We start from the raw sequence: 18,231 nt of genomic DNA on the forward strand, positions 1-18,231 counted from the left end.
GGGCAGTAGGTTTCCAGGTGGGCAAGGATCAGGATAGTAGAGTTGGGGGGGGGATGTGGTGTGCATGTACTTGGTTTTCTTTGGATTTTGTTTTGTTTGTAATGCCTAGCCCTATTTCTGCTCTAGAACAAAATAATGCCCTTTAGGAGAGTTAGTTACAGATGAATGTTCCTTCTCAGTTGGGGAATCAGGCCGGAAACAAACCCGAGGTAGCCTTCAAAGTACGTTAATAGGGTGGAATGAAACTGAACATAAGAAAGCTATGGAGTGAACATGTTTGCATAGTGTCATGTTGGTAAGTACCAGAAAAATTAGCATCTTTAAAATCCCAGTGGAAATGCGTGGAATGAGAAAACAGAGGGAGGATTGTTATTACAGTTCATCAGTACCTTGCTATTTCTTACTTCGCCTGGCCCTAATGTGTTTTTTTTTGTTAATGCCACTAGCTTGCCTTTCAAATTTAGGCAACCAAAGTGGAATAAAATAATTTCTTCTCATATGTAATGGGGTACGCTTGCCTGGCCATGAATTTCAAAAGTTTAGCAAAAGTTAAAAACAATATTTCTAGATTGCAACATTTCTCTTTGGTAGTAAAAAAAATTTGTCTGTTATATATGGTATTCATCGGCCAGAAAACCTTCTTTTGATCTGTTTGCTTCAAAGTAATAAAAAAAAAAGTTAGCAGTAGCTTCTTCCCTCTGCAGTGTCCATGTAGAGCTAGCGCTCTAATATTTATAATTAGCAGTGTCATCTGTGAGGCATAAGTAGTCAAATTTGTGTTTGGATGCATCTGTCTCTTTCCATTAACTTTTAATACTACTTATTGTCACTTATGACTGTTGTCCTGGGGTGGTATTCTGTTGATGTCAGAAAAGGTAACATTATAGTTGCATCCACCTACTGACCATTACATTTAAGTTTCAGATGAATATTTAAACCTTATTTCTCAAAGTGATTCAACAACTTTTAATGACAGGTTCAGTTGGTTATTGTTTTCACAGAAAATCTGCAAATAGTCAGGTAACTCCCAATCACAAATTCTGCTGTTCAGAAGCTAAAGTTATCGATAGGTGCACCAAAGACAATATTAAGTTATACTACAAAGGTTCTGTTCAGATTCCTAAGAAATTATTTATGTCTGGATTGAGAGTAAAAAGTATCAAAATAACAAACATGTGCATCAAAAAAGGATGGCTTAGTAGGCTAGAGAGTTATGCTGACCTTTAGTAGGTCAAATGGTATTTACATATGTTTTGGGCAACATTTATAAATAGTACTAGAATTTCTTCCATAATTCTTTAATAAAAAAATCATACAGAAGAATAGTAACATTCCAAATGGACTTTACAGTGTTTAAATAGAAAATATTTAATAATACTACATCTGAAAAGTTTGATCTCTGTGTATCTTTGTCTCAGTTGAGCTCCCTTGGAAACTGAAGAGCAGGTTTTCTATTTGCAGTATAAACTGCAAATGGAATGTAAAATATTCCTAAAATATTCCATTTATGTGTGTGCTAGGTAGAGCATTCTGATTTTTATAGCATTTCAGACACATTTTTCACAAATGCAAGAAGCAAGACAAGTAAAACAAAAGGCAGTAGAGAATCATTACAGACATGAATAAATGGACTGTTTGGGGAATGCATAGGTTGAGACAGAGAAGCAAAAAGTGTTGGCTCTGAAACTCAATTTGCAGTGGAATTTTTCTGTATAACTTTCCAATGAGATGTATAGCAGATGGTTCATCACACAGCAAAAAATTAAATGTCCAAATAGGATAGTTTCAATTATCTTTACACAAGGAATCTAGCTTGGTGATTTACTGGCATACCAAAATATGCAGGGCTACAGAAACTGGCGATCTACATTAAGTAGAAACTGAAAATATTCACTTTTCTCCTTAGGAGGATAAATTTTGAAATAACTAGTTGAATAATAAGACTTCTAAAAACATTTGGGTTTTTAGGCCTTGCTTATAAATGCCTCTTAGTATAGAAGTACCAGTCTGATATATTTAGCAAACAGTATGTCAGATGATGTGTCTTTGAACTAAAACCAGCTGTCTCCAATAAAGAAACAGAAAAAACACAGGCAAGTTCCTATGGGGCAGTTCACTGGGAGGTAGAGTTGACATAATTTATTTCCTATACTCAGGAAATAACTCTATCAATAGCTCCTGTTGTGAAATGTTTTTGATGTCTGACAGTTGGTTTCTAATACCACATCACATGAGCAAGTCAGATGTAATCTCAGACATTGTCAATGAGAAAAAAGAATCAATTATGGGATAGTGGCTGCTTGCCTGAAGAAAAGTGTTCTTGTCAGTATTCTTTCTGTAGAAGACTTGATATGCTAGAAACCATCTACAATTATATATGGGTTTTCAGATACTGAACCAAAGCAGATAAGCATACCTAACTACTGTGAATTTCAGGTTATCATTCCAAATGAATAAGTATCTCTTATTTAAAGCCAAATAAGTGCAATAAACAAACACATGATAAACTATGATTTTAAGATTTAAAGGCACAAACCAATCCATCTAGATTTACAGTTGCTGTGAGTGATTAGGTAATCAAAATAATGTATCTCTACATTTCTATCACAGTTATACTGATGAATTAATTTCTTGATATCTCTGGCATATATAAGCATTAGAGATATTTTTTTTGTGAAGCACAATTTTGATTTTTCTGAATTCTGTGCATTGAAAATTTTCAGCCATTAAGCTGTATTAGAAGTTTTGGCCATTTGCATAGACAATACCTTCCTGATAGAAACAGTGGCCATGCTGCAAGGTACAAATTTTACTTCCAAGCTTCATCCATAATGTACCAAATTATGATCTTTTTCATAGTACATTGTGTTTGTCTTCATGGTAAGGTTGTCATTGGTTTGGTTTTTTTTAATAATTTGATTTGCAGTTGGTGGATTTGTGATAAAGTGTCCAAAGTGTACCTAGATTACCTAGAGCAAGGGTGTACTTCCCATATTACTTCCTTTGTGATAAAGACCCTACTTTCAAAAAAGGATTACTTCTGAATGGCTTGGGTGAGAGCCAACGTGTTCTAAGTGGCCATTGCTGTTTGCTTAGTGAGTATGGGTCAAACCTTTATTTCACTGTTTGGATCAAACCCATCTTAATAAATATATTGGCATTTTTAATGTAAACTATTTGAGGGTAAGGGTCATCATAAAAATCTTCAAGCTTAACTTTTAAGTTTGGAGCACTAGCTGGAATGTTTAGAAGGTATTCCTAACTTATTAGAGCAGTACAGTGTGGTGCTATTTTAACCTATCTTGCAAAATCTGTAGTTCGTCATTTTCTTTACGGTGCATTTTGATTCCACAAGTTGAAAGAAAAGAGTCTTTAATAAATATACAGATTTTTTTTTTACTGTAGTGATTGGTAAGTGTCAGTAAGACAACTATTTCTTCATGACTTGAAGTCAGAAATGGGCAGTAGTAGTTGAAAACACTACTCAGAAATGTAAAAAAGGAACAAACCTCATTATATAGTACAGATCTGAATTTGAACAAAACAAGAAAATCATCTGGTTAAATCAGAGATTTTATCCAGATACATACTGTCAATTCATCTGGGTTTTTTCAGTCTATTTTTCATTTATATTTTGCATGTTTTATTGCAATTAAATAAACCAGCATACTCATACAGTAACAGCCTGGCTAATCTAAACATTTTTTGTCAGCATTAAACCTCATTATGATAAATTGGCAGTTATTTAATGGTATTTACTATTGCAATTAAATCTTATTATTTGGTAGAAATTAAGAAGACGCTATCAAATTATAAAGTGTGAACGCTATAAATCTAAACTATAACTGAAGAAAAACATTATTACTCTCTGTTTTACTCACTGAATTTAAAAATTCAGTTATAAATTTTCAGTCATTTTAAAGTAAGGATAAACTATATAATAAAATTTAATCACTATTTAAAAAATAATATTTGTTTATGTAAATAGTTATACGTACTCCGCTGTTGTTAACAAAATTGCGTTGCTTGTGCATTCGTTTATAAAGCCTTATACTGAAACTTTATTGCATGGGATCTCTGATCCTGGGTTTAAATATCAGCTTAATAAGGGGATCAAATGCAGCGGTGTTGTAAAGTCATCATCTGACAAACAGCCCCAGAAAACAAAGTCCTCAGTATCCACAGCACCACAGCAATTCAGCCTTCCCCATAGTGTCTACCAAATACCTCAACTGCATGCTGGGGGAATTACCTCAAGGGTTCCCCGAGTCACTCCGTGTGCACCTGAGCAGATGCGCCCGCTGGAACAACAGAAGGCTGGTGGCTGCGGCCCCCAGTGAAGGCACGGGGTGGGCGACAGACCCAGGCGGGGACAGAGAAGATCCTCTGCCTCCTGCTGAGGAGTACTGGTGTGCCTGCATCCTTCATCTGTATGTACGTAGATTACCTGCGCTATTGTTGGCATGACTGAACGTAAGATGACTTCAGCCTGAAATGCTATGTCAAAATTTTACTCATTCTTAAAATTTAAAAGTTAATGAATTCAAAATATATATAAAATAAATATCAAACTATAAACTTGATCTGTCACTGCAATGGATGAAAAATGCCTTCTAAATATATTTACTTTTTTTTTTCTTGTAGATGACAGTCATGTCCCATTCAAAGGACCTCAAGGATGACTTCCACAGTGACACTGTGCTTTCCATTTTAAATGAACAGCGCATTCGGGGTATTTTATGTGATGTCACCATAATTGTGGAAGATACCAAATTTAAAGCCCATAGTAATGTGCTGGCAGCTTCAAGCCTTTACTTCAAAAACATTTTTTGGAGTCGTACTATCTGTATTTCAGGTCATGTACTGGAGTTAGATGATCTCAAAGCTGAAGTGTTTACAGAAATACTGAATTACATCTACAGTTCCACGGTAGTTGTTAAGAGGCAGGAGACTGTAACGGACCTTGCAGCTGCAGGGAAAAAACTGGGAATATCATTTCTAGAAGATCTTACAGATGTTAATTTTTCAAGTTCCCCCTGCCCCTATGCATATTGTATTAATGAAAAAGGGACTGTCAAAGAGGAAAAACACGAAAAGAGACATGAAGACTCCGCTGTGACAAATGGACCACGAATTACAAATGCATTCTCAATTTTTGAAACAGAAAACAATTTGTTTTCTCCACTTGATTTGAGGGCAAGCTTTAAAAAGGTATCTGAGACAATACAAGCTCCCAACATCAGCCTTGACAGAAGCGATGTTTGCAAAGATGCTGAGCCAGCCAGTACACTGGCCGAACACTCCTATGCAGTTTCTTCCGGGGGAGATACTTTTCAAGGAACGCCTTTTCTTGAACAGAACAGCAGCCCTTCATACAAGATGGGTGAAGACCACTATGAAAATCTCCAAGCCACACCACTCATTCAGCCAGGAAAACAAGGATGTAGTACTCCTAAGACAGCCTTTAAGCCCCAGGGTACTGGTTTGGCTATAGCAAAAGTACCGGCCTCTACAGTAACCACTACAGAAGCCCAACATGAAGCAGTTAGTGATCAGACAAATATTTCCTTTCCAAAACCTCAAAAGAAAGCAGGAGATTTCCATTTATCCAGAGAAGAGGAAGACAGTTCTGCTAATGTTTCTGGATCCGTGGCAACTGTCATTCCACCTGTTTACAATTGTAACTGTTGTGCAAAATCATTCAATGACAGGGCGTTACTCAGTACTCACCTTCAGCTCCATTCAGAGCATCAGGAAACTTTCATATGCAAATACTGCAGCAAACAATTTGCAAATCTAAATATACTGGAAAGTCACGAACAAGTCTGCATGAGATCAAGTAGCTTATCAGTTCGCAATGGAAGCGAACAGAATTTTGCAGATAACTATACTGCTACGGACGGAAGGAATGGAAGTTCATATGCAAACGCAGAGCCACTATTGTCTGAAAACAGCATCACTGATTATTCTAATGCAAACTGCACTTTACCAGAAACAGATCATTTGGTTAAAGTTGTTGATGGGCAGATACTATATACTTGCATCGTTTGCAAGCGTAGTTACGTAACGTTGTCTAGTCTTCGAAGACATGCAAATGTGCATTCATGGAGAAGAACATATCCTTGTCACTACTGCAATAAAGTATTCGCGTTAGCGGAGTATCGTACCAGACATGAGATCTGGCACACTGGAGAAAGACGGTATCAGTGCATTTTCTGTCTGGAGACTTTTATGACTTACTATATACTAAAAAATCATCAGAAGTCTTTCCATGCAATTGACCATCGTCTCTCAGTAAATAAAAAGACAGCCAACGGAGGTTTAAAACCAAGTATGTACCCATACAAACTTTACCGACTTCTACCTATGAAATGCAGGCGACTACCTTACAAGTCCTACCGAAATTCTTCATATGAAAATGTTCAAACAAGTAGCCAGGTTAACGAAACTGCTTCTACTACCTGTTTCATTCCGAGTTCTCTTAGCTCTGAGCTACCACCACTGAATTTTCAAAGTAATATAATAGCAAACAGAACTCTTGCCTTGGATACATCTTCATGTAATGACACAGCATCTTCCACGAATGCTCAGAATTCTTCCTCTTGGGGAGTGGGTATCTTAAATTCTGACCTGCAAAGGGACTTTTTCACAGCTGAAAAAAGAGTTTCCACTGCTGCAAATGACTCTGGTTCTCAGGAGTGTGATTCCTCAGTTCTGTCTTTAACTAATGTGAATGAAAATTCAACCTCTGTCATCAGCTACAGCAGTTCTGCACCCTCTGTTATAATGCACAGTAGCAGAGTTTCATCAGTAATAATGCACAGTAAAACAGTCGCTTCTGTAGAAAACAGTAAGACAGAATCATCAAATAATCTACCTAGTCAGTCTGCAAGTGATGATTGTAAATATGGGTCAGATAATTATGGGAAGTGCATTACAAAATCAAAAACTATTAAGGAGAAAAAGAAAACACTGCTGTACAACAGAGCAGAAGCAACTGAGGATACACAGCACATCGCAGGATCTGGAGGTTCATCGAGCAAAATAACAAATACTGTCCAAGAATCAAGTAAAACTGAAACGTACATTGCAAAGCCTGCCTTACCTGGAACATCTACTGACAGCAATGTTGCGCCTCTTTGTCAAATAACAGTAAAAATTGGTAACGAGGCTATTGTAAAAAGACATATATTGGGTTCTAAGCTGTTTTGTAAAAGGGGCCGAAAATCTAAACATGAGTCCAAACAGGACAATCTAATTGAGGAATCAGAAGTGGAGATAAAAGAAAGAAGCCCTTCTAGGCTCTATAGCTCAGAATGCCTGGAGCTGACAGAAATGTGTGATGACGTAAGTGACCAGGACTCCAGTGATAAACCCTGGAGACCCTATTATAACTACAAACCAAAAAAGAAATCCAAACAGCTAAGAAAAATGAAGAAGACCAAATGGAGGAAAAAGCATGGAAGCAAGAATACTGTTATAGAAAGCCACAACACCTGCAGTCGAGAGTACGCACTCAGGAATGCTCCTGAGGAAAAGGCCATCACTCAAGAAGAGAATGCAGAAATGCCTAGTCTTCGTTGTGAGCTCTGTGAAAGAGATCAATCTTCCACTGCAGAAATTCAAGAACACATACACTGGCATGGAGCTACTTCAAAGCCTTACATGTGTGAATTATGCCAAAAACAATTTCAAAGTCCATCCACTTTAAAAATGCATATGAGGTGTCACACTGGGGAAAAGCCCTACACTTGCAAAACTTGTGGTAAATGTTTCTCAGTTCCTGGAAATCTACAGAAACATGAACGTATTCACCTGGGTGTCAAAGACTTTGTCTGCCAATACTGCAACAAGGCGTTCACTTTAAATGAAACACTCAAAATACATGAAAGAATTCATACTGGAGAAAAACGCTACCACTGTCAGTTCTGCTTTCAGAGCTTCTTGTATCTTTCCACCAAAAGGAACCATGAGCAAAGACATATACGTGAGCATAATGGAAGAGGATATGCTTGCTTTCAGTGCCCCAAAATTTGCAAGACAGCAGCTGCTCTGGGAATGCACCAGAAGAAACATCTATTCAAAAGTCCAGGTCCACAAGATAGAAAAGAACAATTTTGCAATGAAAGTACTAAACTTTCAGAAAATCCACGTTTCCTTGGCTCAGAAGGAAGTGAAGTAAAAAACATACAAAATGTAACTCCAGAAGTTGTCCTGTGAGTGACAGTTGTGCAAAAGAGATGAAAAATGCAAAACTATATACTGGAGAAAATATAGATACATTGAATGGTGAAACATCTCCACTCAAATGAGTATCATTTACTGTGGTCAAATTTCTTCATCTAAATGTGTCAATATATGCAAAAGTGGGGAAAAAAAAAAAACTCCACAGAAAAGAAAAAATAGTATTTGCAATAATACAAACTTAATGTGAAAAACCCCAAATACTTTTGCCACAATAGACTTCTATCATATATATAGAGAAAGAGAAAAGAAAAAAAAAATATGACCAACCAAAACCCTTCTACTTTGCATTACAGGACACTAGTCACTGAACTATTTTACAGCGCTGGCTTTGAGTCAGAATCATTCTGGGCAAATAAATATGTAGGTTCACAGTGTACTCTGTACAAGGAATTTTTGCTGCAGAAACCATATATTGCATTTTTAAGCAAAGAGTAATGTGTTTATAAACAAAATAATTGTAATTTAGTGTATTCTAAAGTGAAGGTGGGAAATGTTTCATGAACTTGGGTATGCTGAAGTACTGTTGAGCTCTGGCGTGCTTTTCTGTAACTCAACACTTACAAAACATATTCAGGAGTTTAAACCTCTTTTCCTTTCCATATTCAGTTTTGTAGTTACCATAATAACCGTTAAGTGTGAGTGCTTGTGTGGAAAGTATTCCAGATTTATGATATCTCTGAGACATTTAATAAAGATTCAGTGGAACTCACAATAGCCAGTCTTCCAAACTGCATAAATCCCAATGTCAGCGGCCTGGTAGAGCTATTCAGGTGCATTTGTCTAAAGAAAGTTCTTCTCATGAAACAGCCTAGCTTAAAGAAGTAATGTATATAAATGTCCACCTCCTTGTGGGTCTGCAACTCCTGTCTTTTAGAAATATCATTCTTCTCGGCAGAAGAAGAGGAGATTTAGACAGTGTCTTCCTCCTCATCCTGGAATAATGCCTGGACAACAGATGACAGAGCAACTCCCCATAAAAACTTTGATTTTTGGGAGGGGTAGGTAAATACTCAGATTCTTGCTTCCATATATATCCCTGAAGCAGTCCCAATGTATAAACAGGGGTAGGGCCAGTTTGTGGGATTCCCTGTCATTCCCATGCCTTAAATACAACATCTAACCTTCATATGTCCCTTCTCCTCAGCGATCCCCCCCAGCCATGGCAGTGTCTTGCCCCCGGCAAGCTTGGTCGCAATGTCCCTTGGCCCAGCACAGCGGGCCCGTGGCAGAGAAGGGGCTGCTGGAGGAAGAAGTGTCAGCCTTTCTGCCTCCCTTGTCCTGCCACACCGAAGGGTTATGGTGAGCCTTATGTTTGCTCAGAATCGGGAGAACAGGCTTCCGAAAGACATCACCAAAATAGTACAGTTAATATTATTTTGTGAAAATGTGACTAATTTTAACTGAGATTTAAGACATTTTTAAAAAGTCAAAGAGGGTGTGTGTGTACAAGTTGCAGTTTCTGTGATAGGGCTCTGTTGTACTGTATCTGCATTTCGAATTAGTCATGTACGTTCATCTCTGAAACGTTGAAAAATTAAGTCAGGATAAAGGTTAGTGAACCTCAACTTCGTTCTATGTGCAAATAGGGTACAGAGTTTGTTTACTTCGTCTTTTTGAATATTTTAAAAGAAACTATAGCTTGGGTACAATAAAACTACAATTGAAATGATAATACGGTATTGATTGAAGTAATAATATAGTCCACTTATTCTATCATTGGTGAATGCCATGAACCCCTTGAGAAATTTTGGTTTCATGGCAGCTTTGGTTCCATTTAAGTAAGGATAATAGAAGAATAAACACAGGAAAGTACGATGATATTTCAAAGAAAGTACACAAAGATAACTTCTAAGTGGACTTGTATGATGATAATTATAGACCAAAGCAAAAAAGGTAGAATATTTATAAATATAAAGATAATTTTACAAATATTTTATATAACTGTATAGTTCATAAGAAAAATATTGATAGCTTGTGTTAGGTTTGGGGGGGGTTTGTATATTTTGATAAAAACACAATGACTTTGTAACTCTGTATATTCTCTACAGTTTATAGCAAAGCAGTTTTAAGATGGCAATGTCATGTTTATAGTTCAATTATGGCACTTTTACTACAAGTAACACGTTGCAGTAATGAGTCAAGTATTAATGACCAAATTAGAATTAAAGTAAGTGTAAGAGAAGGTAAATACTATGCGTTGTCAAAGACTGTAATTTGCTACATAATCGCATCTGTATTTTTGTTTAGAGGAAAATATTAAATGCAGATGTTAAGGATTGATAAAGAGTCTAATTTTATTTTTAGAAAGAGTGATTATAACTCTGTTTTTGCTTAATTAAAATAACATCTTCCTATTTTTCTGTAAGTCTCTCCATTTTTTAAGTTATGTTAATACTGATATAATCTATAAGATCCAGAGATATGTATCTTCTAATAGTTACTTCGTTAGAAGATTAAGCAACACAGTTACCAAACGTTCCCTTCGTTAAGGTCAGAACAGTGAATTGAGAACACAACAGAGCTCAAGGGAAGTGATGGTATCTCCTGGCATCATACCATTAAGGGTGAACACAACGCTGAGGTGAACAGAATCTCCCTGCTCAGTATCATGCAGGACCTGGAAGACAGGTGAACTGTCTTTAATACTTTGCAACATCTTGAACGTGTTTTCATGAGGACCTGAAACTTTAAAAATTCTTTTCAATCTTGGTGGTAACCTTGCAGTATAGATTGTGTATGTTACACACTGTACTTCAAATCTTTTGGGACTCCTGACAAGAAACATAGTTCAGAATGCAAATATCTAATTGCATAAGGAAATACAAAGATACATACAACATAGAAGATTACGCATACTCAAAGTGCTTCCCCCTTCAGCTAGGTGTCACTAGTCTGTAACTTGTACTAAAATTAAATTTAAGCTAAATTATGCAAGTCATTTTGGGATGGTCCTCAGGAGAGATGTATAACTAAAAAAAAAAATGTAGAATTTTGCTACATAAATATATTTTTCTCTATTTCAAATGCTAATTAAAAAGAGAAGTGGACCCTCCCAAAGACTGCATATCTAAACAAAATGTTAATCAATCCTCATTTATGATACATCCAAAATTACAACAAATACACTGAATGATACTGCTGTCCTCTGTGAAATGAGGTAACGTGACACAGCTGAACTAAAGGCAGAAGCCTAAGAAGCAAGACAGTCAGTGTCGGCATTGCTTTTACTTGTGTGCAACTTCCTCAGTACAGCAGTTATCACTGACAAGTCAGCACCTTGGCTGACATAAAAGGTTGTATCACAAGAGCAAAGACCCCCCTACTTACATCCTTATTGTTAAATGAAGAAATCTTTCCCCTAAGTCTGCAACTTAGCGCACTAGTGTTTGTCTTAACTATGTCCTTAGCTGAACAGACCTACCTGTCATAGAGATGCTCCTAAAATGTAACTTAAAGAGAGGCCAAAAATGAACGTTAAGCAATTGAAACAATATTCTGAATATATAATGTTATTAAAACAAGGCACTTTAAAAAGATAATCGAGTGTCAGGAATTACACAACGACAAAACTAAAAGTTGCATTGATAAGGTCAATAGGAGGTCTGTGCTTTGAAAGATGCTGATGCTAAGTTGAACTCCAACTGCAATCATAACTTTTGGGAGAGCATGGAAGAACTAGAGTCACACGATCTAACTTTTAAAATGGTGCAAGCCACAGTTTAAGCATACGTCTTCATTCTCAGACTGCTACCCTGCTATGTTTCTCAGATTAAAGATCTGACTACCCAGGTTAGCCTCAGATCACCTCCCACCAGTCAGACAGGGCAGCCAACGTAGGTAGGCAACTGTAGATAATCAAATCCTCAATTTGTACTCTAGAGGAACTTCTCATTTCTAACAGGTTAAAATTCAGCTTGTGCAAACTTGTGTCTGTGTGCAGATTTGGGTTTCACATGCATACAAATAGACCCTTTACTGCTGTGATGAAGCAGTTTATTCTCCACCAACCCCCCGCCTGCCACCTTTAAACACGTACCTGTCCTCCCCCAACCGCCACGTGGAGCACGGGGATGAGGAAGGAACCTCACCGCTGCAGAAGAAGAAGTTGCATGCAGGAAAAGCCACGCAGGAATGAAGCACAGCAGTGCCTGACTGTCAGATTATGCTGCTTGATGCCACATCATAATAATAATGGCAAGATTTGCACAGGAGAAATAATCAATGGTCAGAGCACCACGGCAGAGGACTTCGGGTAGAGACAAATGACAGGTGCTGGCCTGAAACTTTCCAAACTTCCCTTTGCTTTAACAGAAGGGCAGACTGAAGTGGTATTTCTAGGCGTAAAGTGAAGAATCCTAGTCCTCTGCTGCTTTCTGAAGCAGCTTTAGCCCACTGCAGTACGGCTGGTTTAGGCTATGTCAGTCACGAAAGCCTTTCACCAGACTCTGTGCCTGCGGGGCCTGGAGGCTGATGTACCCGAGCGTCACCAAAGCGGACAGGCCGCTCGCAGCTGGGTGGATCGCGCGGACCTAAGGAAGACACCCACCACCGATGTGGGACTGGGGCGAGCTCCAGGAGTGAGCAAGATCCCAGAGAGTTTCATTCACATTAGGATCTGTATCTTCAAGAAAACTTGGTATAGAACGTGATATAAAGGCCCTTTAATTCTGGGTGTAGGCAGGCTGCTGCTGCACTTCATCTGTAGCCTACGAACACCTTCAGGTGTCTTAGGACTCCAGTGAGCAAGCGTTGGTTGCTCGTGGCAGTGACAGGCAGCGCTGGAAGCTGAACCATTTCCTACTTGGTTTATGGCATTTCTTACGTGGCCGAACAGACACACGTAAACAAGTGACAGCAGAGAAGATTCACCAGAAGCCACCACGTGCTTTTCACGGAGACGGGCAGTCGGCATAGCAGAAATCGGAGCTCCGTCACTCCTTTCAGCCGTTTAATGCCATCAATACCAGCGTGGTAAATACCACCGTTTGACGTGCCGGCAGCTCGCGGCCCGCTGCCCCTCTAAGAGCAACGGGGCAAGCTGCGGAAGCGGCCGATACCACTGGGCACCAGCGAAACAGCGACGGAACACAAGACCCTCTCGGCTCGGCCCCGCCGCCGGGAGCCGTTCGGGCCGGGCCCGGGCCCCGCCGCCGCCAGCCGGAGCGAGGGCGGCACCGCCGCGCGAAGGCCTGCTGGGAGACGGGCGCCACCGCGCATGCGCCCCGCCGCCCCCCGCCCCGCTTGGGGCTGTGGTGCCCCCCGAGGGCGGGGGCTAGCGGGGGGCGGAGCGGCAGTGCAGGGCGGCTCGCGGGCGTGTGGCGGGGCCGGGTCGCTCTTCCCCTCCCATCCCCTCCCTTCCCCCTGCGGCGCGCTGCACTGCGCAGGCGGCGGTGCTGGCGCGATGGCGGCCGGGGACGGCGGCGATGAGGTGCGGGTGCTGCAGAACCTCCGGGGCAAGATCTGTAAGTACGGCGCTGCGGCCGGGGCGGGCTGCGGTGGGGCTGGGCTGGGCGAGCGCCTGGGGCTGCCGTGCTCAGGTGCCCGCTCCCGCCCTGGCTCCGCAGCGCGGGCCGCCGCCGCTCCCTCTCCTTCTCCGCGGCGGGGCGGGCGGGCGCTCGCTCGCTCGCGCGGCGGCCGTCGAGGCCGTGGCGCGCGCGGGGAGGGGGGTGGGTGGCGCTGAGGGGACAGCGGCTCCTCACGGTGAGGAGAACCCCGCAGGGCGGGCGCGGGGGGCCCAGGCCGTGCTGCGGCGGCGCCGGGAAGGGGCTTTGTGGCGGGCGCGGCCGGCACGTGCTGGCGGGGGCGGGCGGGGGCGGGCCGGGCCGGGGTCTGCGCGGCCCCGGGGGAGGGCGGGATGCGGCGGGGCCGTTGGAGGTCCGGGGTGGCTGGGAAGCATCCGTTGCTCCGAGGGTTTCCTTGAGTCAGCGGGCGAGCAGAAATGCCCCCTCCCGTCCGGACCTCGGGCATCGGAGTCTGTTTGTCAAGCAGAAATTGCGAAATTATTGATGTGCAGGAAGTTGGTGTGGAGGGCTCTTCTGGAAACGGTCACTAATGCTTCTGTTTCTTTGTGTAGCCTCAGTGCGAGTAAGAGGGAGGCAGAGAGAGAGGCCGGTGACTTTATTTTGGTGGTTAGGAAGTGCTGACTAAAAATACCTATACCTTCGGTAACGTGGGAAACTGAAGGATGAACTGAGGAGGAGGGGCCGGGGGAAAGCAGATAGTGTGGTGCAGCTCGGGAGGACTTCAAAGCAAGTAGGAGAAACAGGATGTGCAGCGGCTTCCTGAAGGGGTATCAAAATGCATTCATACAATTCAGATGCAACCCATTTATTTCCTTTCTCACGCAGTCCATCGACTTTTTTTAAGAATGAAGCGGAACAAGTAGAATGGGACATGGTGCTGGGATCGAGAACTGGTTGTGAAAATCTTTTGAAGGATTAGGTTTGGTGGAGGAATGGAGTCGCGTTTACTTAGATATTGTCATGCAGTATAGATTTGAGTAGAAGGTCATGAAAGAGGAGACTGCATGAAGTACAGCCGGAGGTACTCCGGCTCCAGTGTTAGTGATAGAGAGCGATTGCCCGTTGGGTGAACAGCACACACTTACTGAGATCTTATGTTGTTAGCAATTATCACAGAAATAATACATGATAGCTGGGCTTTTTAAAAAAATACTGTTAGTTTTGAGGCTAAGGCATTAATTACTGAAGCTGACAGAGTTATTGATACCATTCTGCTTCCTAATTTTTATCATAAGGTTTTTGTCCACACTGGACAGAACAACATTCAAGGAGTTTTACATTTTGTGGTACTTAAGTGTGATAAAAGTTTTGCATTAAGCATTAAAAGACAAAACCCAAAATGTCTTGAGACTTACATTGAAACTAGTTTTATTGTGCCATTTCTATGTCCTGGATTGAGCCTGCAGTTGCATTGTAAATTTGAATGTTCAGTTACCTGGCAAAAGGGATGGTAAACCCAGGCCTATGACCAGCTTCCTAGGGAACACATAAAAAGTTGGTTGCCAAAGATGGGTCTGTAAGAACTGTAGGAGCCCATTTGGAAATGAGTGAAAGTGATGGCTAGAATAAGAGATGCATCTTGAAACAGTGTGAAAATCACTTTGTAAACCTACTTGTTTCTTTTAATGAAACAAAAACTTAAAAAAAAAAAAAGATACCAGTGAAATATGCTGTGGAAGCTTGGGAACCCTCAAATACCTAGATGCTCTTTTGCCTTCTTTGTACAGCACATACTGTTTTGTTTTCAGTTCTTGCTAGTATTTTACTAATGTGTTTTTAGGGGAAAACTCTCTGAATGACCAATAATAAACAAATGTAATAATGTAATCCTCCTTGATCTGGAGGGATTAGCAGTAGCAGACCTCACTTCAGAAAGTTGATGTTTATAGTCTGTAAGAGTTCATTGTGACATGTTTCTTAGCAGTGGAATACATTTTGGTTCCTAAGCTTTGTTGGTGTTTAAACTACTGCAAGACTTGACACTGACTCATTTTGTATGTGTATGAGAAAGCGTGGTAGTTTTAATGCGGTAATGTCAATTCTATGTAATTCTGCATGTACAGAAAACACCATCTGCAGTAAATTCTTATTTATACTGTTGTTTTACAATACAGAAATAGATGGTAAAATCTGAAGTTAGTCGTGTTATACAAATGATCGAAACAGATTTAGAATTGAGGCATGTAGTTAAAATTGGCTTAGGTAGCTATTACATACCTAGCAGTGAAAGAACGGAGTAGGAACACATTTGCAGTCCCTGGTGATGTCTCTGTTTTGTGGGATGCCAGTGTTTGCAGCCAGGTTCCTGCCTCTGGTTTTCAAGTAAGAGGCAAGAACAACTGGTCTTACCAGTTTAAGACCCCATAATATTTTTTGAAAATGTGGTATTACACTTTAGCAGGTTTCCACCAGAAATCCAGTGAAGGTCTGTCTTTTCTTTAGGATGACTCTTTTGTGTTGGTGGCTCTATTTTAGGTGTCACAGTAACGATGAAAGCGCTTTACAAAGGTGTGAGGATATCATGTAGTTTTAGGTGTATCTCATAGTGTAGTGTATTAAGCTGTGTAACTAGCTTCTGTTTTGATTTTCTGACGTACAGTAGTACATTTTTAGGTGGTAAGTGATTTTTAGTTACTTCAATTTTTTTTTTTTTTTTCCCAGTGTGTTTACTAAAACCTATCTTAGTGGAGCACTTGGAAAATATATCTGTTGTCTCCCAGAGCTCATTTGACAAAAGTCAGGACATTTCTTTTTCAGACTTCTTGGAGTGAGTTGTTAACACTGCATGGTCATCTCAGATTATGCTGCACTCTGGGAGTGAATTTCATTGTTGCTATACAATATGTTTAGTCCTGTGAAATGAAGGTCTTGGAGTTTGTGTGCATAGGCGTCTTCTAAATTTCTTTGTTCCGCGTCCCTGTTGGAGGATGTACGCTAATTGCACGCTTTCACTTGACAGATGATATTATGAATAGCGTTTATCTATCCCACCTCCTGCTTTTGATTAGCTTCTGATGCTCTGTTAACTGTGAACCAGCTTTAACTTGATGTCTTCATGTAGAGTCTACATTTAACAAATGATGTGCAGGCAAGGGAGTTTGACAGAACTGGTGAATTTGGTAGGTTGCTCTATTGCTGTTATTACTAACTCATAACAATGTGGAGAGCTTGGATTTATTAAATGTTGTACACCTGAATTCCTATTGCTCTAACACTTGAGGTTTTATTAGCATTGCAGCTTTTCCCTTTCATCTAGGCTTGATCTAATATTATTTTGAAGTGAGGTTGTACTAGATATTTATACAGACAACCTAAACAATATTTTCTAAATATTTTAAAATCCAAACCAATACGCATAATTGGCCAAAGTGTGGGTTGCTTGCGTTTTTTTTTTTAATTATTTTTTACTCTTTTGCTCTTTTCCTAAAGTAGCTGAGTGGCAACAAAGTTAGTTTAGAAGTCAGGTAACTAATTGCAATTGTGAACTTCTATCTTTTCAAAATTAAAAGGCTGATGTTTACTATTTTAGTGATGCATTTCGTGGTTTCCCTATTGAATTAGGCTACTAAATGTGTCACATGAAAATAATTTCTGGTTTAAGTTAGTCCAGTGACTGGAATTAGTGAATTGATACAGTCAATACAAAATAAATAAGTCTGTTTTCCTGCTGTTTCATCACTTGCACCTTCTGCAATTTGAACTGCAAGTTTAAGTATCACACTATATAGTTTTAAAAGACAGCCTTTGTGAAGAGGCTTGAAATATAGTTCCACAGTTAGATCTAAAATTGGTTTGATTTCTCTTTTCCCCAAAACAACTTTATTTGGTGTTTCTGACTAACCTTTCCTACTACCTACACTTTCTAAACAAGCCCTTGGAAAACACTGGTGTGCATTTCCTCAATATACTTCTCTCATTTCTTACGTTTTTTCCTTTGCATCTTTTGAACAGTGAAACATATGCAGTCTTCAGAATTCAGAATTGCATACTTGATGGATGCATTGAAAATCTGAACATTCAAGCAGATATCTGGTGGTGTTCATGCTTGATTTTTATGCAACTGTTATAGCCTTAGGTTTTTGAGGAGAAAGTAAGACTTGGTGTGAGCAAAGACTTTGGTGGGGTTTTAAGAATATAAGCTTCTTGGAAGACTTGGACTACTCTATGGCTGAAAAGTCTCCCACAATCACAGATACTAAGAGGTGTCTGGAAGGATGTAAAATCGCATGTTTTGTACTTCACCTGACAAGTGCTCTGAGGTTATTTTAAGCTCAGAACTGAGAATCACCCCCCCGCCTCCCAGAAACCTCAGTAAATTTGTCCGTGCCTTAAAGATAAACACTTGGGCTACAAAATAGAAGTTTTGATTTTCTAATGAGATAAACCTATTTCTCCTATTCCCTTGAGTAGAACGTTTCTTATAATACTGAAAGACTACAATATAGTAGACATAAAATTTACG

The 18,231-nt window shown here is 40.1% G+C and overlaps 2 protein-coding genes across 11 annotated transcripts in view; both read left to right on the forward strand.

The window, feature by feature from the left end:
- Positions 1-10,599, forward strand: part of ZBTB38 (zinc finger and BTB domain containing 38) — a 37,332-nt gene extending 26,733 nt beyond the window's left edge. For 7 of the 9 annotated variants that reach the window (XM_075761106.1, XM_075761107.1, XM_075761108.1 and 4 more), the window contains one exon: positions 4,645-10,599. In XM_075761106.1, coding sequence (XP_075617221.1) covers positions 4,645-8,220 — 3,576 coding nt within the window. In that variant the 3' untranslated portion in view covers positions 8,221-10,599. Of the gene's footprint in view, positions 1-179; positions 296-4,644 lie in introns of all 9 variants that reach the window. The other 2 variants (XM_075761102.1, XM_075761103.1) reach the window with 1 other exon arrangement.
- Positions 10,600-13,140: 2,541 nt separating this feature from the next.
- RASA2 (RAS p21 protein activator 2) overlaps positions 13,141-18,231 on the forward strand; it is a 50,834-nt gene continuing 45,743 nt past the window's right edge. For both annotated transcript variants that reach the window (XM_075761111.1, XM_075761112.1), the window contains exon 1: positions 13,141-13,709. In XM_075761111.1, the coding sequence (XP_075617226.1) occupies positions 13,463-13,709 (247 nt within the window). In that variant the 5' untranslated portion in view covers positions 13,141-13,462. The remainder of the gene's footprint in view (positions 13,710-18,231) is intronic.

This window comes from Balearica regulorum, chromosome 9, assembly GCF_011004875.1.
Source record: "Balearica regulorum gibbericeps isolate bBalReg1 chromosome 9, bBalReg1.pri, whole genome shotgun sequence".
In the NCBI taxonomy this organism is placed as follows: Eukaryota; Metazoa; Chordata; class Aves; order Gruiformes; family Gruidae; genus Balearica; species Balearica regulorum.